Here is a 27395-nt window from a genome sequence, read left to right on the forward strand (position 1 = left end):
TAAGGGCAATTTGTGACTCCCGTTTTGTCATTTCCCTTCATTAGAGCATGATCGTAGGCTACTACCCCTGCCCTGAACACGATCGGGAAGGGACATGTGTTTCCCGTTCATTAGCTTACTTACAATGCCTGGTCCGTTTTTGAAAATGCGTGCGTGGTCAGCAGAGGCTGACCCCCCTGTCACATGCACGCATACACACAAAGGTGAGCAGTGGTGTGGTGTTCAGTGTTAATTTTGACAGCAAATTTTGATTTAGTTTTAGTCATAGTCTTTTGACGAAAATGCAATTTAGTTTTAGTCACATTTTAGTCATCCCATCATTGTAGTTTTAGTCTAGTTTTAGTCGACGAAATATGAAAAACATTAAAATCTAAATCTAAAAAATCTAAAAACTAAAATCAAAATGGTTTAAATCATTTACTTGGTGTAATTAAATGTTCCATACAAAGATTCAACTGTTTTGACATAATTTACTTCACCTTAGAATGAAATTAAACCAGGTCATTACCTTTATTTTTCAGAAAAGTTCAGTAACTAGATTTGCATTGTTGGAACACAGAATATTAGACCATGAATGACATGTTCCAGTTCATTCAATCCCATTTGACTCAATTGACTCGTTAACTAGGGCGTGTTCATTCAACCAATGAAACGCTCTGACAGGGCTCACACTCAAAGGCTATTGGCTCATGGCATGCCTCTTTGAAGAAAGAGCTGCTTGAAATTGTATTACATTTCTTTAGTCATGCAAACATGTTACATACTTGGTTCGAATGTACAGTTTGACTCACTTCATCACTTCTATAATCAGTAGAGGACAGCGCTGGTTTCTTTTGGCTGACTTTATGTTGCATTTCACGTTATGAAGCAGCTCGTGTTAAGTTAACATTGGCATATAAAAACGTTTGAGCTTGCCTTCGTAATGTGTTTCGGGGTAACTCGCCTACAGTCGCGCTTCAAGTTTGCGGCGTTTTACCGGCGATCGTGAAGGAAAATAAGACACTTTGTAAACCGCGTGGAGACACAGAATATATGTCTGTGCTTCCCCTTCTCCCAGAGACTTCTCTCTACCGTTTATATGAGATAAGCAGCACATGCGCGCAAACTGATGTCCGCCAGGTGGGACAAGAATATTTTCGACTCGTTTTTATTAGTTGATGAAAATGTCAGTATATTTTTATTACAGTTTTCGTTATCGTGCATTCATTTTTATTTAGTTATCGTCTCGTTTTCATCAGTGAAAACATTTCGTTAGCAAATACTTTTCGTCGTAGTTTTCGTCAACGAAATTAACACTGATGGTGTTTACAAAGTTTATTCCTTCAGAAAAGCGACTAGCATCTTCTTGGATAAACCTTAACTTTCAGTGAGTGGAAAAATGTCTCTCTTGGCGTCTTCTCTGTTCAATGAGTGGCAACAGCAGCACATTCATGACTAAACCACAGCTTAGTGAGTGAGTACAAAACACCATTTACAAGCACCTGTCATTGTTACTGACTAGACAAATTAACATAAACATTTGTCTGAAATTTTAATTTATGTCTGACAACAGAAACATTAAATATATAAATGAATATTAACAACAATGGCTTTATTGGGCATTGAGTTGTACAGCAAATAAAATACAGCAAGTTCCGAGAGTAAACGCAAGTACAGCGTGATGACGTCAAGAACATGCTAATTACCACGTAATGCCACCTTGCACCATAGTGACGGGTAATAATAGACTATGAAGGATTTTTTACAAGCCTGTTCATCAAAATGAAATATATAAATTAGTCTAGACGAATATACAGCTCTCAGCAGATCCCACATTCAGTACATTTAAAGATTAAATGTGATTAACTGATGACGTGACAAACAGCACTGCTAACATTCTTATTTGAAAATGAAAACAACAAAATCCTAACAGACATGTAAATTATAAGCAAATGTACATGCTTGTATATTGCGCTCTATGGTTTTCATTCCATCATATGCGTTTGTATCTGATTTACAGTGCATCCTATCTATACAATCAATTATTATTGGCATTTCCAAAGACTCAAACCCATGACCTTGCAAGCGCCATGCTCGACCAGTTTAGCCACAGTAAAAACGGTTCATGATCTGGCATGATACAGACATACCGACAATGTTTCCTCTGAATTTAGTACAATTTCTGATACACAGGGTGATTTGAGTTTAACAGGCTGCCAGGCTGAGCGTCTAAGAAACTCAATTAACTGATCTCAGTCTTTCAATTTTAGCCTAAGAGCCTGTGAAGAGGCGGAAAGGGACTTTTGTAAAACGTTGGCCAAAAGAACAAGTGCAAAAGTGTTTTTCTTTTTCCACTGAGGCCTCTGCTGAAGAAGAACAAGATGGAAGAAAATACACAGTGGAAAGATATCAGTAGATATGACATATCTACATCATTCATCAGATAAACTCACACTCAACTCTAAACTTTGAGCTCCCCATAGACGGCTTTTCATTGAGTCTTTATAGAGTACAGAATCATGTCTTTCATTTGTTTTCATTGATTTATTCAATTCAATTCAATTTTATTTATATAGCGCTTTTCACAATGTGCATTGTTCCAAAGCAGCTTTACAGGAGCAAATAAGAAAAACACAGAAAGGTAAAACACAGCACAGTGCATGGTGTTTATAGACCAAGCAAGATCATTATAATAAATAATATCTAATAAATAAATGAATGAATAAATAAATAAATAAATGCAGTTCATTCATTCATCCATATATACAGCAAAACTTTCAATTCATTTCATCCTTTTAATTCACGTTTTTATCTAAAGCGACTGCTCTTCTCAGTGTCCATAAATAAGGTACAGTGGCTTGCAAAAGTATTCATCCCCCTTCATTTAATTCACATTTTGTTATGCTGCTGCCTTATCTTAAACTACTTTAAATGATTATTTTTTTACATTAATCTACACTCCATGCACAATAATGACAAAACAAAAAACTGATTTTTGACAGCTTTGCAAATTTATTAAAAATAAAAAACAAAAATAAGTACATTGCATAAGTATTCATACCCTCAACTCAGAAAATGGTTATAGCGCCTTTACAGACTCAAATCTTTTTGGGTATTATGTGAAAAGCTTTACACATCTGCATTTGGCAATTTTCTGTCATTCTTCTCCTCAGATCCTTTCAAACTCTGTCAGGTTGGATGGAGATCATCAGTAGACAGACATTTTCAGGTTTCTACAGAGATGTTCAGTTGGGTTCAAGCACTAGCTGGGCCACTCAAGGACATAGACAGAGTTGTCCATAAGCCACTCTTGTATTGTTTTAGTTGTGTGCGAAGGATCATTGTCATGTTGGAGAATGAACCTTCTGCCCTGTCCGAGGTTCTGAATGTTCTGGGCTAGGTTTTCATGATCATCATCTCCGTATTTTGTGTACAGTCCCTGAAGCTGAATAACACCCCCACATCATGATGCTGTTTCCACTACACTTTACTGTTAAGACGGTATTGCACAGGTGTTGAGCAGTGCTTGTTTTTCTCCAGACATGATGCATGAATCTGAGATTCATCAGACCAGAATATCTTGTTTCTGACAGTTTGAAAGATTCGTTGAAGTACGTTTTTGCATATTTCAAGCTTCCATGTGTCTTCACTGAGCAAAGGCTTGAGTCTGGCCACTAAGCCATAAAGCCCAGATTGGTGGTAAATGATAAATTTATCCACAGATAAATGGAGGCTACATGCTTCTGTGAACCTTTAATACAGCAGATTTTTTTCAGAAGCCTTCCCCAGATCTGTGCCTTGATGCAATCCTGTCTCAGAGCTCTACTGGCAGTTCTTTTGTCCTCATGTCTTGGTTTTTACTTTGATATGCATTTTCAGCTGTTGCACCCTTTATAGAGAGGTATGTGCTGCTCCAAATCATACTTATTCAATTGAATTTGGCACAGGTTAACTCCACTCGAAGTGTAGAAACATCAACAAGCAAAACTAATGCTTCTGAGCTAAATTTCAAGTGTCCCAGAAAAGGGTATGAATACTTATGCAATGTACTTATTTTTGTTTTTTATTTTTAATAAATTTGCAAAGCTGTCAAAAATCAGTTTTTTGTTTTGTCATTATTGTGCATGGAGTGTAGATTAATGTAAAAAAATAATCATTTAAAGTAGTTTAAGATAAGGCAGCAGCATAACAAAATGTGAATAAAATGAAGGGGGTTGAATACTTTTGCAAGCCACTGTAGGTTGCCCTGTTAGGTTTGGTCCAGTAAGAAACCACTCAGCAAACCCTAGCAACCCTACAGCACAATGCCAAAGACAACTCGCAACATCCCAGCAACCACATTACAACGTGCTGGCAACCACTCACAAACTCTAGCATGTGTTTGCGTTTATTAACTGCAAAACTGGCTGATCTATGTGATTCCAACATGTCAACCGCCATCAGGGCCATCGCTAGTGGGGTGAAAGTTGGTGACAAATTTAAGGGGCCCCCACTATATAAAGACGTCTAACTATATAAAGACGTAAACACATGAACATCTCCAAGCTGCTCTGAGAGTTTCCTTTGAGGAAAGCTACTCCCACTGAACTCAAAGGTCTTTGCAGCGGCCAGCCAAAATGAAAGTCCGGTTAATTTGAACAAATTATGACCTACCACACATAAAAAAACACAGCAGTACACTTGTAGCATAATCTGTATTAGTTACTATAAGTATACTGTAGTATATCATAGTGATGGTATAGTATAGTATAGTATAAGTACAACATTATACTATATACAATGGTATTCTAGAAAACATCTAGAAGAATTAAAATAGAAAAATTTTAATTTAAACAGGGCTCTGCACGATTTATTTTGTGGGGCTTTTGTATACGTACATGTATTGGCTTTATTTAATTACATATTATGTAATACCATATTTTTTCATCAAACATTAAGACTTTAGAAACATTTAAGTGGTCTATTTATTTATTTACATGACTGCATTCATTTCAATTTTTTAATGTTAACTTCAGTTATTTGATAACAGACTGATTAAAAAGACTATTAAACAGTACTGCTAGTCATTTTTACATCAGTTTCATTTATTATTATTTAATAACGCATTGTCTTTTATTATTCTTTTATTAGTTTGTTAAAAGTCTGCATGCATTTATTTAAGACAATGTTTCATAAGTTCATATAACATTTATCTTAAAAAAAGGGTTTACAACAACATTACCATCTTCTGCTAGATGTAAATGGACTACGTCAAAGTGATATGATATAAAATGTCCCTCTATTAGTTGGAAGGTGGTGGGGGCCCACATCAATATTTTTTCAGGGGGCCCAGAATTCTCTAGCTACGGCCCTGATCGCCATTAGTATACAAAAGATATTGACCACTAGAATATCACAAAAGTACTATTCATCTCATCAAAAGACATTTGGGTTTGAACCTACAACCATTCAGTTACCAGCCCAGAAATATTGAATAACAGATAAACTAACTCGTGGGAATTGCAAATCAGACTGCAGCGAGCCTGCGTGTGGAATAAAATCGGTCTGAAAAATTGGTGAGAACCAAAATCAATTCACCCTCAAAAAACCAAGATAAAAAATTGCACCCTTATCGAAGAACAGAAAGTTCCACGTATGTAGTTGTTGTGGTGTGAAAAAGATAAGGGTGGTGGCGTGGCATTCGTGGGAGCTTCGCACCAGCTAGAGCAATGACCACATGAAAGTCAACAGCAGACAGGAAGTCATCAAAGTTAAACATGAACAAGACCCTGAGATGCTCACCATGGCAACTGATGCATCAGTGGAGACCTGCATTAAAATCAATGACTGCTGCTTCTACACATGCAGTCCTGCAACCAAATGTGTTGTGCTAGGCTAAAACCTTATTTCTGCTACTGACACGTAACTTGAAGCATATCACCAATCTGTAAGGTACTCTTTCTTACCTGGTGTTTAGCTAGGTGCCCAAAACCCCCTCAAACTCACCAAACCAGACAAGCCTTACCAACGGAAACCAGCTGTGAGGCAATTTTTAGATTGTTTCTTTCTCAAGAGCAGAGATCTGCATGTCTTTTTTTGCATTTCCATTTAAGCTCTTTCTTTTCATTTAAAGATGTGCCTTTCAACACGGCAGGCAATTTAGTTTCTGCATTTGCTGAAAATAGTGGAGAACTAATTTTTCCGAGGAAAACGTCTCTCATTTGGTGCTGAGAAAAACACAACTAAATGGAGTGTAATTGGGGGCTGAAATGTTGATCTTTGCAGTCAGTGGTCAAGCACGCAGAAGACACGGTTCGAATGTGCAAAAGCACGAGGAAATCCATGCGATTCCTTTGTTACTGTAGGACAGGAGACAAGAAATTAATGTCCAAAAAATCTGCAGAGGATGATCAAGAGAACAAAGGCATTAAAATAAAAAGACGTCATGCAAATGCGTGCAAGAGATTTAGGCCCCGTTTACACTGTCAGTTAAATGTGACCCAATTCCGATTTTTTCCTCCAATGTGACACAGGTCGGATATGACCCACGATAGTGTAAACAGGAAAAAAAGTGCATGCATTCGGATATTTCGAGATCAGTTTCAGGCCTCATTCATATGTGGAAATAAATCAGATATGTGCCAATGTGACTGTCATGTAAACAGGCAGATCGGATATTCACCTGTCAATGCGAGTCAAACATCATTAATGCCTTTCACATAGAGATGATCCCGGAAAATTACCATATTGTTAAGTTAAGCGAGTTCGCCAGTTATTCGAAAACGAAAAAAAATTGTATTTAGCTAAATCATGCATGCATGCATGATACATCCTATGCCCAAACTGAAACTCAAGACGAGAAAATAGCGCTGTCTGCTTAAATGCAGTTTTAAAGTTTGAAATTACTCAAAATCTAAATTCATCACAATATCAAAATGATCAACATAAAAATACAAATCGCCTCAATAAACATGATCGCTCAGCAACCTAAAACACTTTGCTATTCCACGTAGCGAGAACCTCGAGTTTCTCTGCAGATACCCGCTTAACTTTTATCAGGATAAACACTTGCCCGAGCATTTACTTATTTTTTTCTTTAATAAAAACATTGTAAACAACATAAACATGATGAACATATACCGACTAAGTGTTTATGTATGGTCTTTGTAATATCATGTGCAGTCTGCTTTATTGACAGGTTTTTTATTCGGTCTGCAAGAGCTTGTTCAAATAATCAAAATAATAAAAAACTTTCTCAAACTTTGTTTAAAAATCGTATTTTTTTTAAGTCATTTTAGACTTTAATTTTTCCAAGGAAAACGTCTCTCATTTGGTGCTGAGAAAAACACAACTGAATGGAGTGTAATTGGGGGCTGAAATGTTGATCTTTGCAGTCAGTGGTCAAGCACGCAGAAGACACGGTTCGAATGTGCAAAAGCACATTCGAGAACTAAAAAATTAAAAGAGAATTAAATGTCAAAGCTCAAAAACAGACAATTAATCGCCATAATCGCAATGATTTATTAGACAATTAATTGTCAATCAAATTTCATAATCGTGACAGCCCTATGTGTACGTACTTAGAACTCCACTGTGTTCTGTTTTAATTTGCACTACAGACGCATAAACAATTTGCTTTTATTTATTTTAATATTTAGATTTATCTTATATGTAGCATAAGCATAAACTGAATGTAGGCTAATCCTTCCCTCATTAAAGGAGAAAAGAAGTCTACCTTTTGTTCTTATTGTTGGTCGTTGTTCTGCATTTACCATTAAATAAATAAAAATGATTTAATTAAACATTTAATAAACAACAAATGCTACATAATAATAACCCATCAACAGAACTTATTTAGATGTATCTGGCACTAATAATAGAAGAAAAGTTGTAATAAAACCAAACCGCACTAAAACACCGCAAGGGAAATTCCTTTACAGTGACAGCTACGTTCACGATTCAAAAATATAACATTACATTACAGTAGCCTAACATCACGTGTCTTTATGTGTATATGCACACAGAGGAGCAAATCCCGGTACACATTACGCCTGAATTTTCCAAAATCTCTGTATGAAAAGGGTCAGTGCTTGAAGTGGGAAAAAAAGGTTCCGGTACTCTCTTGTGCACGTTGAAATATACAAACTATTACCACATTATATTTGGACATATTGCTAGTATAACATTTATTTACTAAAGGAACCATTTGCCAAACAACTGATTTAATCATGTTAAATATAAATTTGACCAAAAATGTCATTTCTTTGCCAGTGATAATAGTTCTGCAGTCTATTTAAAAAATAAGTGACGTGGCAAATGACGTTTCTTCTTTTTACCGGTCAGTACTTCTAACTTGGGTTGTTTCGCTGAGTATAGTGTAAATGCAGATATCGGAAACAGGTCACTTTGAAAATAAGGTGTAAACAGGTTGTCAAAAAAATCTGATAGTCACAAAAACGGAATTGAGCATCAATAACTGTAGTTTAAACGGGGCCTTAGTTAGTTGGCAATTAACAGATGCTTTTAAACCTAAGTGATTTCAAGTGGGGACGACAGGGCTTTGAATTTAGGCTATATAAGTCAAAATACGCTGGATCTTCAGATCTAAGCAGCGTCAGCTTTTAGTAAATGGATGAAAACAAAAAAGGAAAACCGCACGCAGAGCATGTGCTTACAGAAGTGACCATTCTGCCATACAGCATTAAAAATTCTGCTCATCGCCTTCATAGTTAGTTACTGTTACTATCTTCTATCTATCCTATCATCGCTTGCAGACAGAGAAAGAAGTGAAGTGAAAGTGAAAGTGACAGTGACCTATTAGTCAGATATGGTGACCCATACCCGAAATGTGACCTCTGCATTTAACCCATCCAGTGAACACACGCACAGCAAGTGGTGAACACACATACACCCGGAGCAGTGGGCAGCTATCACTGCAGCGCCCGGGGAGCAAGTAGGGGTAGGGTGCCTTGCTCAAGGGCACCTCAGTCGTTACCCGCCAGCTCTGGGAATCGAACTGGCAACCTTCTGGTCACGAGTCAGACTCTCTAACCATTAGATCACGACTGCCCACCACAAGTGATCGGGTTGAGTGAATTACCTCAGCATTCATTAAATAACACCTGGATTAACCTTGAATTTATATTTAGTCAATTCAGATGTCTTTAATCGCTAAATAAGCCTCCATTGAAAGCTACATCCGAAACAGATTTGGGTGAAAAAACGTGTTGCAGATAGAAAATGAAAAAAATGCATTACATTAAGTTTTTTGTGCGTGTTTTCATCAGTGCTATTTCAATTATTTTTTTATATAAACATTTATTTTTGTTATATGCTATTTATACACTTTCAACATTTACAACCATAAAAACATGAATTTATATTTGGGTTGATTTTGGGTTGAAAAAGAGTTAGATGACTCCTTTGTAAAAGTACGCTCTTAGGGGTTTGATCTTTGTGAGGCAATCTGGTCCAAAAAGTATTATTCATCCACTTTCAGTAAAAGATGTTCAATCCAGCGCCCATCTAAACAATTTCCCCATGTCCATTTCCTTACTAAGAGCAGAGGACATCTGTCCAAGCACTAATCTTAAAATTGGGCTTTCAGTCTGGAAAAAAGCACAGCTTGTGTATATCAAATATACCCACAATTCAACATGTGAACAGCTGAAAAAACACATAAGGGCTTTGCGGTAAAATGGTCTGCAGAGCCGATGAGATTTCTGCGTGATTCAGGTACTGCATTCCGACCGCTGCAATAACCCGGCACCCGAGAGCGAATCCAAGCAAGCTCCTGGAAATATCAAAATAAACAGTGAGGAATTCACCAAGCTTGAGGGTGAAGTTGAAACTTTAGTCCAGCTGGCTTCAGTCCCACTTACAGTACAGCTCGACTCCTCTCATGACAGTCAGGGGCGGGTAGACGCTTTTGCAGGAGCCAGGAAATCAGGCCAAGAGCTCCCACTCGAAGAGCAAAGCAGGAACTTCGCTCTTAAAGGAACAGTTCACTCAAAAATATCCCATTTTGTCATCATTTGCATTCATTCGCTTATGTGTTGTTAAAAACACACAAAAATGTGAACGGGAACGCTCCTATCAAGCCTAAAAAGCACCATGAACATAAAGGGCCATACTTTGAAGCCATTCATAAGTTTTAAAATGGACTACAAAAGCTGTACAGAGTACAAAAATGATGCACTAAAGCATGTGACACCAACCTCTATTGATACTAACATCACCAAAAATCAATAAAGGGATAGTTCATCCAAAAATTAAAATTCGGCATCATTTACTCGCCTTTCTTTGTTCTGCAAAACACTAAAGGAAGATATTTGCAAGAATATCATCCCCCATTGAATATAGGGCAGTCGTGGCCTAATGGTTAGAGAGTCGGACTTGTGACCAGAAGGTTGCCGGTTCGATTCTCAGGGCAGGCGGGTAACGACTGAGGTGCCCTTGAGCAAGTCACCTTATCCCTACTTGCTCCCCGGGCGCTGCAGTGATAGCTGCCCACTGCTCCAGGTGTACGTGTGTTCACCACTTCCTGTGCGTGTGTTCACTACTCTCTGGATGGGTTAAATGCAGAGGTCACATTTACTTGAATTAAATTAAATTAAAATGGGGGATGAAATCTGTTTGGTTACTGACATTCTTCCAAATATCTGCATTTGCGTTCAACTGAATAATATTAATGATAAAGGTTCGGAACAATCTGTCATCATTTACTCACCCTGAAGTTGCTTCAAACCTGTAAAAATGTGTTACACTGTAAACATTTTACATTTACATTTAGTCATTTAGCAGACGCTTTTATCCAAGCGACTTTGAGAGAGTTCAGGGAGCAATAAAGCGGTATGTCAAACAGGAGCAATAATACAATAGGTGCTAATACAAAGTTACTAGTTTCAACAAAAGCCAGAACAATACCTGTTGAGAGAAAGAGAGCTTAACTAACAACAGGTTAAAACAGTTAACAGTTAAAACAAGGTAAACAGGGTAAATAGCAGACTTACGCACTACTGCTGACTAATCGCTTCTCCTCTAAACAAAAGAAGATATTTGGAAGAATGTTCGTAAACTAACAGTTCTGGGGAACTATTGACTACTATAGTAGGAAGTGAAACTTCTATGGTAGTCAATAGTGCCCCAGAACTTTGAAGATTTTGAAGAACTGTAATGCTTCAAAATATCTTCTGTGTTTGACAGAACAAAGAAATTTATACAGATTTGTAACAACTTGAGGGTGAGTAAATGATGACAAATTTTTCATTTTTTGGTGAACTGTCCCTTTAACATCAACAAAACCATATCTGATTCGAGATGTAAGGGAAAATTGCGAAGGGAAAATGTTCTAAATTTCAGTTCCTTATTCATATCTTTCAAACATTTAAAGGCACGTAAATGATGACAATCTTCATTTTTGGGTCAATATTTTCATTTTTAGCTTCAGAACTAAAAACATTTGTTTGTGTTGGTGCACATTGGTGCATGACGATACAGATTTTTGCTCAAGTCTGCATTGCATAAAGAGCAAAAAAATACAGTCGCGAAACGGATGGAGGTCCGTCGGTGGCATCGTTGTGACCCACATTCCACAGCTCGAAAAACTCTAGCATTTCCTGTACAGTTTTTCTACTGTACAAAGCAGAATGCTACAGGAAAAAATCAATCAATCCATTCCAAGAAGCACGCACCACAGAAAAGCTGACGTGTTTTGTGGGGAGGAAATCTTTCTTGCGAGACAAAAAAAGCTTGACTGCTGTGTGACTGTGTCAGGGTTTCTTTGACACATTTCCCTCTAAGAAAATGGGGATACGTAAAAATTTAGCAATTTAAATACTACTGCTCTTAAATGGCCAGGAGTCTCACAAAATATTTTTTGAGGCAGAGAGGGAAACACGGAGAGCACATCTGTTGCGTTTTAACCCCTATTATGCAGGGCCATATCCAATTTCTGCAGCAATGTTCAGCTTTATGCAGGACATGCACTGTCACATAAAATGTGTACTGAGGCATAGCCTTCCTTCCTCTAAACTTGAAAAGGAGAAAACCATTTCTTTAAGAAAGATCGTCATTTTACTCTAACCAGATGGCCGGTGATCACCCGATGCTAAGAGCCCTCGCCAGATTACAAATGATCAGGGCCAGCAGCCAGTGGCACATTAAGCAGAGCAAATAAAAATCAAGCCCACGCAACTATTTAAAAATAAAATCAAGCCAGTGACATCACAACAAACTCTAGGGATGTAACGATTCACCGTGAGCCGGTTGAAAATCGATTATAATGTGAAGGTTCAAGTCGGTTGAGATGTAAAATGAATCGCAATACATGTTTTGAACAGCAGGTGCCACTGTGTGACAGACAAAGTCTTAGTAAGTTTATATTCAAGAGACATATTGTTATTTGACAAAATATATTTTTATTTTGCAAAGAAATGTGCAGCATTTGAGAAATAATAAAAGGGCAGTTGTTCATTTCATTTTTCTCAACTCGTTTTGTAAAAATAAATCGAGAATCGCATCGTGAGCCAAGAGAATCGTTACATCGCTAATTAGGGCTGGGACTAGGGCTGTTAATTGACGATTAACAGATTAACGATTGTCGATTAATGACGATTAATTGTCTGTTTTAGGGCTTTGGCGATTATGACGATTAATTGTCTGTTTTTGAGCTTTGACATTTAATTCTCATACATTTTTGATTCAGCGATTGAAATGACCATATTGTTCTGAATACAAGACTGTTTTTTTCTTGGAAATACATCGGAAAAAATTGGGTCATCATATATTTAAGGTTTAGGCTTTTACCTGTCAATAATACAACCACCAAATACTTGTAAATTAAGTAAATTGATCAGGTGTGAATTGAAGCCACCATTAAAATACTATCAGTCATAGAAAAGCTTCTAGTCTGTTTTTTTCTCACTTGCAAGACTACAATAAAATTTTACTTGTATGTTAAGGAAATTTTGGTAGACTGGTTTTCACACTGAGATTTGCTTAAAAAATATTAAATTGTACTGCAGGTAATTTGTATATGTTTTAGTTTTTTTAAGTGATTGTGTTGTTGGTGGTACATTTTACAAGTATTACCATGCTTTAGTAACAATATATACACTAAATTATGCAATATGCATATGCACTACAGCTCCCCCTAGTGTCTTCTATAGAGATGTGCAATAATTGCGATGATCTGAAACCATCGCGATGAGGTGAAACAATCGCGATGAGACGATTATTTAATAATCGTGACAGCCCTAGCTGGGACGATATATCGTGTCATTTTTATGGTCAGTTTCGCAATGATTTACGGTTTAATTATGCCACATCCTAAAGCCAGAGGGCGCTCTCACGCAGAAACTCCAAATATGGGACACAGAAGAAGAACGATTTTCACACAAGTAGTTCAAGGAAATGCCAATGGTCATATTCTATCACTGTTCTTCAAACCTTTTTCTCATGATAATAAAGTATATTTATAGTGATGATGTTTGAGTGTTGCTTTTTCAAATGCACGTTATAAATGATTTAATCTCATAGTGACTTTAGATCGAGCAGTACTTCCTACTGATCAAGAGTCATAGTTCACAGAAGAGCTTTGCATAAAACACAGAATGCGATTCAGAGTCGATGCAAGACAGGTATAATTAGTGTGAATCGAGATACATCGTCCCCAGCTATATCCCTAACAAACTCAAATTCACTGTATTCTATGTATGCGTTTCAATAACAGCAAATAGAAGAAAAATGTGTAACACTGAACATTTAAAAAGCACCAGAAGTGTATTTAAACAGTGACCAGTTCACATGTTTTTTAATACTAGGCTGTAAAATGTGTTACGCAATGCAACATGGTAATAAATGAGTATTCACTCAATAAAAAATGAAATATCTGAATATTTCCAAGGGATTTTTATTGCCGAGTTTTGAATCAGAAAGGAATATTCCCCAATGTTGTGCTTTGACACTGTTGATTCCGTGTAGTAGATGAGTCTGGGGTTAAAAATTATAGTGAGTTCAAATCTGGTTGATTTCCCAATCTCGCCCCCCTTCATTTCCAGCTATACTCCCCAATGTGTCTTTCCAAAAAGACAAAGTTATAAAATAAAACCAGCACTACTGTCGACCGAGACGATCACTGGAAACCAAACAGGAAATCTGTTATATAACTTCACCTGCAAGGCAAACTAATGTTTATCGTATCATTAGTCCCACTGCGAGAAAAGTGAGAGTCTCCTTAAGGAAGGTGTAAGATCGCAACTTCAGAAGAGACACCAATTACTCAAGGTCACACAACCGTTCGGCTGACACATGCACTCTGCGTTTGGGCACCGTCCAGTGGAATGGGTTTCATTTTCATGGAGGAATATTCTTCAATTTGTGCTGACATCTGCTCGCCTAAAAACACCAGCAAAACCTCTTATGTCATTCCACGACACTCACTGGATTTAGGCGAGGATTATATTGCTATAATCCCTAGAGTTTTGATAAATCATGAAACAGAGAATAGAAAACATTTAAAATACTTGCATTTTACATTTACACACATTGGGCAGACACTTAGGCTATGTTCAAAATGGATTGTGTTGCATTCAAGACATACACAAAGAAAATTTTACAACAGACACAACTCGTCATTAATCTTTATGATTGAAGTACCATCCAGATCAAATGTGTTCTGGCATTAATTGGGGGATTCTCACGAAGTCAAACATGCATCAACACATTTCCTTTGAATTCATTAAAAAACAAGGTATGACATGTTTAAAAGCATTCATTTCAAAACTTCCAATGACAGTTTAACAAAAAAATTATGACAAAAAAGACTAAAAATTCTCATTACAGTAACCATTTAAAATGTCAATCCCACCGCATGTTCTGTTAAAAAAAAGGGGAAGCCATTATGCCTCAGCAAGTTTTTATTAAACAGAGTATGTTATAAAACATTAATGAAGTATATTTTAATAAAGAATTATACAAGTAACATTTTTTTAAATGCGGAAAAGCATGAGAAGCATTTAAGCATTTAACAACAAAAATATCAAGTAATCTGTTAACCCTTGTAGATGTGTTTCTTCACATTGAATCAACTTAATGTAAATATATTTGCGTGTGTGTGTGCATGTGTGTGCGTGTGTGTGTGTGTGTGTGTGTGTGTGTGTACAGGTTAAGCTATATGTGTGAGGGCCTCAGTACCATAGTGAAATACGTGTGAACAGACTTGAGGACATTTTACTGGTCCTCACTAAATAAAAAGGCTCATTATTGGCTCAAATAGTGTTTTTCTTTAAATGTAATAGAGGGCACATGTTTGTGTGATTATTAGGTTTAGGGTTAGGGATAGGGGATAGAATATATCATAAGCCTGATATAAAATCAATGGAAGTCTATGTAATGCAGGGCTCTAGAGTGCAACCAATTTGGTCGCACATGCGACCTAATTTCTCAATGGTGCGACTAAAAAAAATCTGAGGTCGCACCGGTGCGACCAGCCGTTCGAAGGAAAAAAAGTCTCTGCGAAAGTCTCCCTGTGGTTCAACAACAGACACATTAGGCCCATATCGTGGTCTAAACCAATCAGAGACAGTGAAGGGCGGACCCCCCTCTGATTGGCCGTGGTCCAGATATTCCTGTACGTGTGTGTACGTTTGAAAATGCTGTGCTGCAGTCGGACAGAGAGGTGAGTAGCCTATAGACCCGTCATATAAACAGAGTGGATGTAGCCGCGGATGATGAGAGAAGATGAAAAGAACGATTGACAACTTTTTCGTTAAGAATGTTAAGATAAGGCCTGATCCGTCCGAAAATCATAACCAATTCTCTGACACGCTAGACTGCGACTAAATGGTCTCATTTTGATACAAATTTTCCTGCCAGTGCGAAAAGTTTTTCTTAATGGTCACACCGGTGCGACTGTCAAACTGATCAATATATAATTTTTGCGTATTATAAATTTAATGCGCAGAAATGTTATATTGCGCAAGCTGCGCATTCAGTCACTCATTTTCGTCTCCCCTCCTTCAACCATTCGCTTATCTATCAGTGCCCCGCCCCCAAAGACGTAATTCGCGGGTTAGGGGTAAGAGGCGAAGGACCGAAAGAGCAGACGAGTGAAGCGCTCAATCTTGCAACTTAAATAAATATGCAGAATACAAGAATTTCCCCTGCTAAGGTACAAAACAGCAAAGATAACGAAATGTGTTGTTGCTAGTATTGTATGCATGTGAAGCTAATGCAGGAAACACGCATTTAAACTTTAAGCACTGAACTATTGTATAAAGATCTCTAACAATACTGCAAAGCATACAAAACGGTATACATGACGCTAAATACTATTTATTTGTGAGTCGCTATTGATAGAAGCCAAACGTGTATCAATGCAGCTGTCATGAAGAATAATCACTAAAAGCCTTCCGGTCTCGCGGGTTGTTTGAGGTATGCGCGTGTTGAAAGTGTTGAAAGAGAGTTTACATATACAATAAAAATAATTCAATCATAAACAATGATTTGTATTAATTTCTAATTGATTTATGAATGTATTAAACACATTTTAATGAAGTTTTAGTGATTCTTTTTTCTTACCTCACCCCACGACTCTGGTGCTATCAAATTAAGGGCTGGTGCCACCAACTGAATAACTTGGTAGCACCAGTGCCACCTCTCTCAAGTGTTAGTCTAGAGCCCTGCTTTCTTGTAGAATTGTGCTTCAAATAAAGAACTTTATGTTGACCAAATTGTTAGTTAATCATTTACAAGTCAATATTGCCTATATGGACAGCGATTTAAAAAAAAAAAGTGAACTTGTAAAACTGCGGTGTTAAATGCGATGCGGTCGAAAATTTGGGTGCACCTAACTTTTGTGCTGGTGCACCTAAGAAAAAAGGCGCACCAGTGCAACCAGTGCAAAAAGTTAGTCTAGAGCCCTGATGTAATGTCCTCATTGGTATACTGAAACAAACCTGTGTGTGTGTGTGTGTGTGTGTGTGTGTGTGTGTGTGTGTGTGTGTGTGTAAACTTTAAAGTCTTTTAAAATGTTTCTGAGGATGAGAATATCAGTCAGGTTTCTTTTTTCTACTATTTCTCCCTTTTTATTATACATGAATATTCTGTAAAAAAAATTGTCATTTGAGAACATCTAGATTCTAGAAGAACATCCAACAGTTTTTTTCCAGAATATTTAAATTGTACTCTGTTTAAATTAGAATGTATAATGCACTCAGACAAATCCGGATGTGTTACGGTAATGAAAATTTAATTTAAAAAAAGCTATAAAATACATAATTCATTTGCATGGTAAATTATGCTTTGTGTAAGGTAGAAAACACAATAATGTGTATTATGTTTATTTTTTGTTATCCAATTATGTTTTATAATTAAAATCTTAACCGCCATGATGTTTCAGTGGTTTCGTTGAAACTGACCCGATTTCTATCAATCTGAAGCAAAGAAGCATATTTTGGTATGTTGCCAACAGGACGGAGCGCAGAACCGACTGGTATGGACAAGATATTTCTCTTCAGTGAAGTATGAGAGAACTGCTGGAATTCAGGCCTGCTGCAGGAAATTCCATTAGCTTGATTACCAGATTCAAAAACAAGTTCAAACAAACCAACAAAACAAGATTTCACACAGCCATCACTTAAACTCATGGGGCTTGAAAAAAATGTGATGGGTGGACAAGTAGACTACACGACACCATAGCAGACCCTAGTGGGCCCTCCTTATCTCTCAGGGCCCAGTACAGTTTTACTAGTTGTGCAAATGCAAAAATGTAAAAGTAAATCATGAGGTCCAAAGATTTCAAGTTAAACGTTAATGCAGACATCCTAAAAATATTCAATAAAAATTCCATAGTCATCATGACAATAGAAATGCAACAACTAACGTATACTGAAATTAGCATTTTGAGACTCCATTTTGTGAAAGACTATTTTTAAACATCACCATGAATCAGTACTGACATGTCGCTTTGCTGACTCTTATCTTTTAAAGGTTGATGAGGTCTTATGATAAGTTTGATTCATCGTCACTTTCATAACCGAGATGACAGTCCCAGTCTTCGGCAAATCTCCTACTTCACTCATAAATCCCCAGCAAACTGACTAAAAATAAAATATTTCCAACATGACACATATCCACAAAATAATCCCTGAACAAAAGTTTAAAATCTAATTTTAGTATGACTGAAATTACATAGCATAAAACAGAGCAGCATTTCCTGGAGGAAACGTCAGTGCTTGTGAGGCAAAGGACAAACAAGAATCAACAAACAGATCATGTGCAGTTTAAATTATCCAGATTAAACAAATGCAAGAAAAAGACCATTCAGTATGAAACGATTTCAATGTTATCACTGTTAGATTATAAATACTGTAATAATGCAAGTGAAGGAGATGTTATATTTTATTATAACACTGCTCGTTGGAATGCTCGATTCTGATTGGCCAATCGCAACATTTGCAGGTTCGTTATTCCCAGATAACAACCTCTCAAAACTAATAACATACGGTAACCAGGATGCAGCAAATCAGGTTTTTCTTGACAAATGAAATATAAATACAGGGCTCTAGACTGCGACCAAAATGCTTGCAATTGTGATCGTTTTTTTTTTTTAACGTGCAAGGTAAAATTTCACAGGATCGCATTGGTGCGAGTTCGTAAAACTAAATTTTGCCCCGCCAAAGATTTATTTGAACATTTCATGTGATTTGATTGGTGAATGATGCGCTTGTGATTTGTGCAGGAAAGAGCGAGCAGAGAGCTCCTGCACTCCCTCTGTCTCCAAACTAAAGTGTGGGTTTGACTTCATTCATTGTTGCGCAGACCGAACAGCATAAAAGCATCGCGGGACAGAGTGCTCCATATGCTTTTAAAACGCTCTCACGGAACATTGATGTCATATTCCGATCGTTCTGCGCAGCGCTTTTAATGAAGTCGAACACTTTTGTTTCTGAACTGTCTCTCTCCCTCACACTTTAATTAAAAGCAAGGTCGGAAGACAGAATCCATGTTTCACATTGCGCATTCGGAGAATATTTTTACCTCAATTGCAGCTGGGTGTGAATGTGCTCAAAAACATGTTGCCTTTTCTTCCCTGACAAGTGTTCCGCACATGCAGCTGACATAAAGGAAAAATCCTATCCAGTGAAGTGTTTTGCGTGTTAACTTCTATCTTTTGCTATGTCCTTACAGCTGTGAAAAAACGAACAGCGAATCAATGTCCGCTAATGTCTGATTCGCGACGGAATTACTCATTTGAACCGATACATTTTGTTGAAGATGACCATCTAACATAAGTGGTTAGTAAGTATTTAAAGTTTATTTATGACAATGTGTAGTAAAGTACATAAAGTACATAACACAATTATTTAGTTCCGAGTTAATTTTGAGTTAGCTAATTTGATTTAATTTTATGTGGTAAAAATAATGAAGGCCAATGGCAAAATTACAGCTTTTTGCAAAGAGGGCAATAAAGGATGATTGTGAAGAGTGACAGGTTATATTCGTGTCAGATCATTTCATAGCCAGTGTTGGGTAAGTTACTCTGAAAAAGTAATTAATTACTAGTTACTAATTACACATTCGATAATGTAATTAGATTACTGTACAAGTTACTCTCTTCAAAAAGTATTTAATTACTTATTACTAATTACTTTCTATATCCTACATCAACCTTGATTAGTTAAGTGATTCAAGGATAGACATGAAACGGTTCTTTTAATTCATTCAAATAAATAATATAAAACTACATAAAGTATTATTATTAATTACAAATGTGAGAATTATACATTAAAGCACGGATTTTAAAGTTAGACTTTGAATTTTGATGTTAATTCCTCTTCTGCACACACACATATTACACCAAGTATTTAGTTTAATTACATCAGAAGTAACTGTAATTAAATTACAGAAAAAATAAGAGTAATCCCTTACTTTACTTTTTTAAGGGAAAAGTAATTAAATTACAGTAACTAATTACTTAGTAACTAGTTACACCCAACACTGTTCATAGCCAATATATAACTTGAATATATAACTAAATAATAACAACTGTATAAAATAACAAATTCAAAGTATCTTTGCATTTATTTTGGATTTATTGGGCTTGCAAGTGTTAAAGAGCAAATATGAAGCGGTCTATAGCCGACTATTTTAAAAGACAGAGTGACAAATTAACAGAACGATTCATCAACTGAGGTCATTATGCAAGGTCTTTATGATTACTATAAAAAAGGGAGCGACCAAATTGTAAGTTGGTGCGACCAACTGAGAAAGTAGGTCGCACCAGTGCGACCAGTGGGAAAAATGATTCTAGAGCCCTGAGATATGTCTTTTAATAACTTAATAAACCCTCTGGGTTTCGGATGCAGCAGCATTTAACGCACTTCACTGACAAACTGCGCATGCAGCCCTAATACAGACACTACACAAGTTTCATAATCAGGGTTAGGAGATTAAAAAAACATTTTTTGGTCCTGCTTAAAGGACTCATAAAATGAGCACTTTCAACAAGTTGGTATGATTTATTAGGGTCTTCATGAAATGTCTGGAACATAGTTTGATTAAAAACACTCATTGGCTGTGTAAACAAAACACATTTTGCCTCTTCAAAAACAGCTACGCTCACAGCAACCCGTTTTGGTGCATGTCTCTTTAAATGATAATAAGTTAGAGCGTACCCCACCCCCCTTCTGTCCGGCGTGTCAACACAACACACGTGTAGTAACTGCCATGGCGATGGTTTAGCTAAATTGTGTTTCCTGAACTCCTCTGTGGTTAGTTTCATTTTAAACGTCTCAAATCATTCGTCCGGAGACTAAAAAAATATGTCACAGCAAACAGCTTTACAGCCTAAGGACGAATGATTTGAGACATTTAAAACGAAACTAACCGCAGTGTTCGCCCCTGTTCATTAGCAAAACAAACAGCTTGCCTCAGCTGAACATATTAACGCACATAATGTATTAACATACATACAGCTAAACTCCAAGTGCCCATTTGCCAAATAACATATAAATATAGAGTAAGTTTAACACTGGCTTTGAATGTTTAGCCGTGACTGACTTGGCTCCCTTCGCTATCGTATGCTAACGTTATCCTCCTATATATACATGGTACATGTACGTCAATTCAGACTGTTGATAAATATTACTTACATCGGCAGTTTTGCCTCGTTCATTTGGTCTCAATCCCTCTTGAGGAACAACTTTGAAGCTAATCCTGCTTGTACTGTCCCAGGTTGATAAAGCACTCCGGCTTGAAGTGATTCGCGCAAACAAGCAGGTTTTTACTTATGGTTTCTGAGGGATTTCCACTAAAAATAAAATAAATCCACTCCTGTCTCTTCGAAGGGTAGGACTCACGTACACCGCTGTCACTTGTGAAAACATTAATGGTGGCAGCGCCGTGGGTGGAATCGTGTAGATTAAGGGGCGGTAATATTATAATAAGAGCATGCGTCTATGTCACATCAGCAGCGAAATCTGAACGGTTTGATTTCTCAGATGCCATTAAAAGCAAATCTTATAGATACATACATATCAAAAATCCTACAATATTCCCCTTATTTAGATATGTTGTACTTTATGTATTTATGTGTGTACAATATTTGTCTATTACTGTTGTAAATACTTGATTATACAGTTTAAATATAAGTGGTTTCAGCTCTCCATCTATAAAATTCACAGAAAACCGCTCATGTCATTTGATAAACGTCCATAAAAATGAGTCAGGGGAAATTTGACATAACTAACACTGATACGTCTCACCTAACACAGCAATGAACAAGCCATTAATGTGTCCCAAGTTTGACTGTAGAAAAATGTTGATTCACACCTTAACTTGTCTTTTCATGTATGTTCACAATTTGCATTTTAACACAAACCTGTAGGGACCGGGAAAAGTATACAGAAAAAGAAAAAATATATAAAACTGGAAAATGATACATTACTAAAAAGGCATATCATGAGATGAACATCATAAAATGCTGATTTTACATTATAAACTGTTCATAGCGATAATAAGAAAGTATGTGTGTTAATGTCAGCAGTCCGGTGAGCAAGCCAAAGGCAACTGTGGCAAGGAACCAAAAATCTAATAGCAACAATTCACAATAAGGATGTATTTGTTAACAATTAATGTATTAGCTAATATGAACTAACAATAAACAATTAATAAATGCTGAAAAACTAAATTGCTCATTGTTAGCTAATACATTTACTACTGTTAACAAATAATCTTGTTGTAGTTCAAGACTGACATTCAATACAATCATTCAGAAAAGGTTTTAAAGGTTTTTCTTGCGCAAATGAGTCTGACATGAAGCACCAAGTTGAAGAAAACAAAAACACTGCTGTTTCATGCTTCAACATGATAGACCGATAAACAGATCGGTACTAAACATACAAATTCGAAACAGGCACCAACGCAAACCCAAGACTATAACCTCTTGTAATACACAACAAGCTCACATCTTACAAAATCTCCCAAAGCGTATAAATGTGCATTTCAACCAAGGAGAACCGTAAACTTCCCATTGCAGGCCCACGCCAAACCATTTGTTCAGTTCATCTGAACGCCCAACCCCAAGTAGCAAAATAATTTTCCAAAGAACAAAAGACTCCCTTCTTTATTATTTCCAGAACTGGGGAAATTTTCAGCTATATTGACTCGCAGCTTGTAGTCCACTCCATGAAAAACATTATCCCAAAGTCCAAAATACAGTGATATATCAGCCGAGCACTATTGGCACTTGAAGCCATTCGGAGTCAGACTCGGACACGAGCGCATGTGTGCTGTTCTGGGCCAAGGGGAGCTCCACCAGACCCATGTGTTTGTGCTGGGCAGGCACAGCACCAATACAGATCAGCACACACGGCCTCATGGGACGCGGAGCTGCTTGGCACATGCTCTTTTTCAAACTAATTAAAGTTGAAATCAACAGCTTAATCAAACACAAGGCATATGAGATTCCTTTTTACTTTTCCGAAAACACTACAAGGTAGATGGGTCCTCTTAACAGGTCGGATCATTGCATAAGGGTTACCACAGCTTTGACATTTCTATGACTTTACAAGTCATTTGTGATTGCTGTTAAAAAACATAAAAAGTGGTTCTGTTGCTCAAATAATAACACATTGCATGAGCAGCACAAAGGCTATGGGTTTAATCTCAGAGAACACGAATACTGATAAAATGTCAGAAGGCACTAAAAGTCATTTTTTGGACAAAAGCGTTTAACAAATACACATTTAAGTGTAGTGTAGTGTAGTGTTTGAGTTTAAGCTAAACTCTATATTTATAGATGTTATAGATGTTTATATGATTTATATTAAATAAAAATTATAGAGGTATATTAATTATACTTGTTCAGCAATTAATCGCATCCAGAATAAACGTTTGTGTTTACATAATATACGTCTGTGCACTGTGCATATTTATTGTATTTATATATATTCATGTTTGTGTTTATAGAGGAAATATTTGCAATATATGCATATTTAATTTAAATGATATATAAACATTTATTCATTTTAATATTATAGTTTTCTTAAATATATATACACGTGTTTGTAATGTAAATACAAAAATAATGTGCAAAGCCAGTACACTAGATACACAGAACACTAACTTTTATTCTGGATGCGATTAATTGTTGAACAGCACTAAATAAAAACAAACTATAACAATTTTCAAGAGACCTTAAGGATGTTATTCATTTCTATGTCTATTCCAGTTTTAAAATTTCTTTATAATTTCATAACTGTGGGAAATATATCACCTCAGTCTGTTCCAACTTTAAATATAGTCAATTTCTACAGAATTAAATAAGGTAATTGCTCTAAATGATTCTAATAATCTCATTCATAATCCCTGGGTCCTACCTGCTGTAGGGGTAGTTGGACGGAAGTACGTTCTCATTGGCTCTCTGCATCCCATCTCCATAACCATTTCCTCGATTCCAGCCATCATTGATGGTATGCAGGGGCGGAAACAAGCCGAACACAGGTTTCTGATCGGGTAAACCCAAGATATTAGCGGTTCCTTAGTGGAACACCTGTCCGCCCATATCTCCCACCGCGGCGGGCCCACCGTGAGACCCACCCATTCCTGACATCTGACAGTAGCTCTGCCTTTCATTCTCCTGTTTGATGACACCCGGTGTACACAGCTGGATAAAATCTGTGTCTTTCTCCGTTTTTATGACCGGCATGTTGACATTGGCCTCCACCATCTGCTGCCGTCTCCCCGCGCCGTTCACATTTGTGCAGGTTGCACTGTTGCCAGTGACAACGGGGCTGGTTTCCTTCAGCATGTTGCTCTCTACAAGCAGGGCTTCATCCACTGCCAGGGATGAGAGGAAGGCAGTCTCGTCGGCAACGTAAAACTCATTCAGGTCTGAAAGAGAGCTAGGTATGTCAAGATCCTTCAGGATGTCCAGCGTGTTGTCTCCGATAAGTCTCTCGCTATTATCTGTATCTTTATCCAGGTGGCCGTAGGGCGAAAAGTCCAGCCGATCTTTGTCCACAGGGGAGAACTCCTCCATTTTCAAAGTGAAAGTGTCCGGGGCCTGTATGCCAGAACTGCGGTTTAAGTCTGTGATGCTCTCGTCCAAGAGAGAAAAATTCTCCCCAATGCTCAGACTAAGCGGCTCCTTTACCTTTTGTTGGCGGTGCATTCTGAAGGGTTTGAATATTTTAAGATCTGGTTCCTGTATGTTGTGTCCTATCGAGGATGGCTCGGCCATGGATAGATTCCTTTGAACGTCACCAGCGTTCAGTCCGTTCGAGAAATCGCCTGACGTGCTTAAAGCGGAAACTTCAGGTACTAGGCCTCTCTCAATGCAGTCCCCAAATGTCAAACCTTCAGCTTCACTACTGCTGCGTTTCAGTCCACGATCCATATCTTGATCCTGTCAGACAAAAAAGATGAATAAAAAAAGATTTTAACTTGATACTATCAACAAAACTGCTGGTTGGCAGGAATACATTTCTATTAAATTACCTCGGTTGCATTGCAATACTGTTCACATACGTATAAGCACATACAGTGTTAGGAAATATTTATTAATGAAACTGGCTTTGCACTAAAGACACTTATAATTAAAGTCTTAGAAAAATGAAGTATGGTTTAAAAGTAGTAACGTGGGTTTATTAACAATACTATTTGTATTCCCATGGTTTTAATATAAATATCCCATTTAAACTATTCTTATTGTGACGATAGCATAATAAATTTCTGTTTACTGTGGTTTAACTCTAAGTGCCATAGTTAAACTATATTTATAATAAAATCATTAATTTCGTAAGGAATGTTTCACATTTAAGACTATATGAAGTTTTAGACTATTATTTAGACTGCATGTCTGGACAACCTCATTGGAATTACTTTAACAGAATACTAGTGCATCTCTTCAGATTTCGAGGATTTTATTCATTTCTAAAATGTACTATTCGGCTATAAAAAAAAACCTGTAGCCTAACTTGTCTTTGACCCTTGCACACAAGCTCCTGTCTCTTGTGAATCTATAAGCAACATTGCAATGCTATTAAATCCCGTTTTTTAAAGTTGATTAAACTAACACAAATCATTCAAACTAATACCACAAAATGGAGTTTGATGGGGAGAGTGTTTGTTGTTCAGATAATGAAGGCCTGAGGCACGCAGCGACATTAAAACTCATAAAAACCCTACAAACGCATTCAGAGGAGGCGCCGCAGTGCTGCCACCTGCCGGTCGAACTCCTTTACTGCGCCCAGAACCAAGTGAGCAAACCGCTTAATGTTCATTAAAGGTTGACAAACATAGATACATGTAACAGGAAATAGCACAACAGCTTTAGTTTACAAGCAGCAATCAGAAACAAACACAAAAACACGGTTTAATCCTAAAAAGACCTTAAGTGTCCAAATGACGCAAGCGTTTTGAGGCAGCCAGAGACGTTTAAAACATATACTGCCGAGCTATGTGGGGTTTTTTTATTTCAAATGCCACGAATATAAATTCACCAACACAAAAAACGGCATAATCTTTGTGTAAATTGTGTTTTTGTTCACTGCGCAAAGCGCAAATGACCTCAAGTCCACACTTACCTTAGCTTTATGTCGAAAAGTGCATTTCTATACAAGCCCAAAGCTTTTCTGGCGTTCAGATCACATCCGCGACACTTGCTCGATGAACTTCCAGCATGGCCGATAAACGTTGTACGATGTTGCCAGGACGCGTTGCAGCTTCGACACAATGTTTCACACAAGCGAGCCTCGACAAACAAACAACTCACGCAGAAATCGACGCGGCGCGGGGTTGACGCGCGCAAAACATGTCGGTGAATAAACTTTGCGTCGCAGGAATAATCGTTATTTTGCTGACGCTCGAGCGCAGAATCACCAGCGTTACATAAGCCGCTTGTCAAACTCCCGACAGCTCGCGATCTGCCCGTCAAACCGCTTCTGCTTCACGGTAAACGCCCCTCCGACACAAACTCAAGCAAGTATGGGTCACAAGCTACCCTTCAGCCCTGCCAATACGGAACGCAACACAACATATAAACCACATATGTTCCCGCTCCGTGTCGAAAATCGAGCTGGCGCGTCTGTAAATGCCCAAAGTGGGGAAAATACCAACACGAATGTGGGAGAAGATAGAAACTGTCAAGCGGTTTGTATACCGGCGAATGTCATTCTCCCGGTGTCGTTTCAGTCCGAGGATATCGCATAAACACAGTCAAAAGAGATACAGAGCGATTGGCTTAGTTCAGACTCAGAGTTCGGTAGAACCGGCTCCCTCGCGTGCGAACTAGTAGCTAATGCCAGTTAGCGGTCGCGCGCGCTACAACTTTCGCCCAGCATAACGCAACTTTTGTATCCGGCTCACTGCGACATAAACACGCAAGATGTGCGCGTTTGATGTTAAGTATCTATCCACGGGTGCGCGCAGGAAACACGACGGAGCAAACATTCAGGGTTTCAATGGCGCAGTATAGTCCGTGGAGGGGCAAAGGGCACATACGCGCGAAACGGAGCTTAAACGCGAAATAAAGCCTCACGGAAAACAAACGCGCCGGTTATCGTCTTTATCATCGGATGAAACGAGTAACATCTTCCCCCGGATGCACCATGTCCGACAATTATTCCCCAAACATAAACAAAATGTATGAGACTTTTAAACCGTGAGGTAAGAGACATGCGCACTGGTGGATCTCGTCACTTCAATGTCAATACTTTTATTTACACACGCACACGTTTTAAGTGTTATAGATGTGCACGTTAGATGTATACTTTACATTTAAACTATTATGCTGTTATGTTGATTTACACCTTGCGAGGCAAAGTGCGATTGTAATGTCCTAAAATAATTATCTATAGAGATCAATAAACAAAAGTCATGCCTTTATCGGTAATGATTATACATTTTTATGTAGCTGTTTGGCAATCCATCAT

At 37.5% G+C, this 27395-nt stretch overlaps 1 protein-coding gene across 1 annotated transcript in view; it reads right to left on the reverse strand.

Annotated features, from left to right (window-relative positions):
- LOC130570012 (glucocorticoid receptor-like) overlaps positions 1-27133 on the reverse strand; it is a 95537-nt gene extending 68404 nt beyond the window's left edge. The window contains 2 exon segments of the mRNA XM_057360061.1: positions 23841-24868; positions 26049-27133. Of these exon segments, the coding sequence (XP_057216044.1) occupies positions 23841-24859 (1019 nt within the window). The 5' untranslated portion in view covers positions 24860-24868; positions 26049-27133.
- Between the last annotated feature and the right edge of the window lie 262 nt (positions 27134-27395).

This window comes from Triplophysa rosa, linkage group LG19 (assembly GCF_024868665.1).
Source record: "Triplophysa rosa linkage group LG19, Trosa_1v2, whole genome shotgun sequence".
Taxonomy (NCBI): Eukaryota; Metazoa; Chordata; class Actinopteri; order Cypriniformes; family Nemacheilidae; genus Triplophysa; species Triplophysa rosa.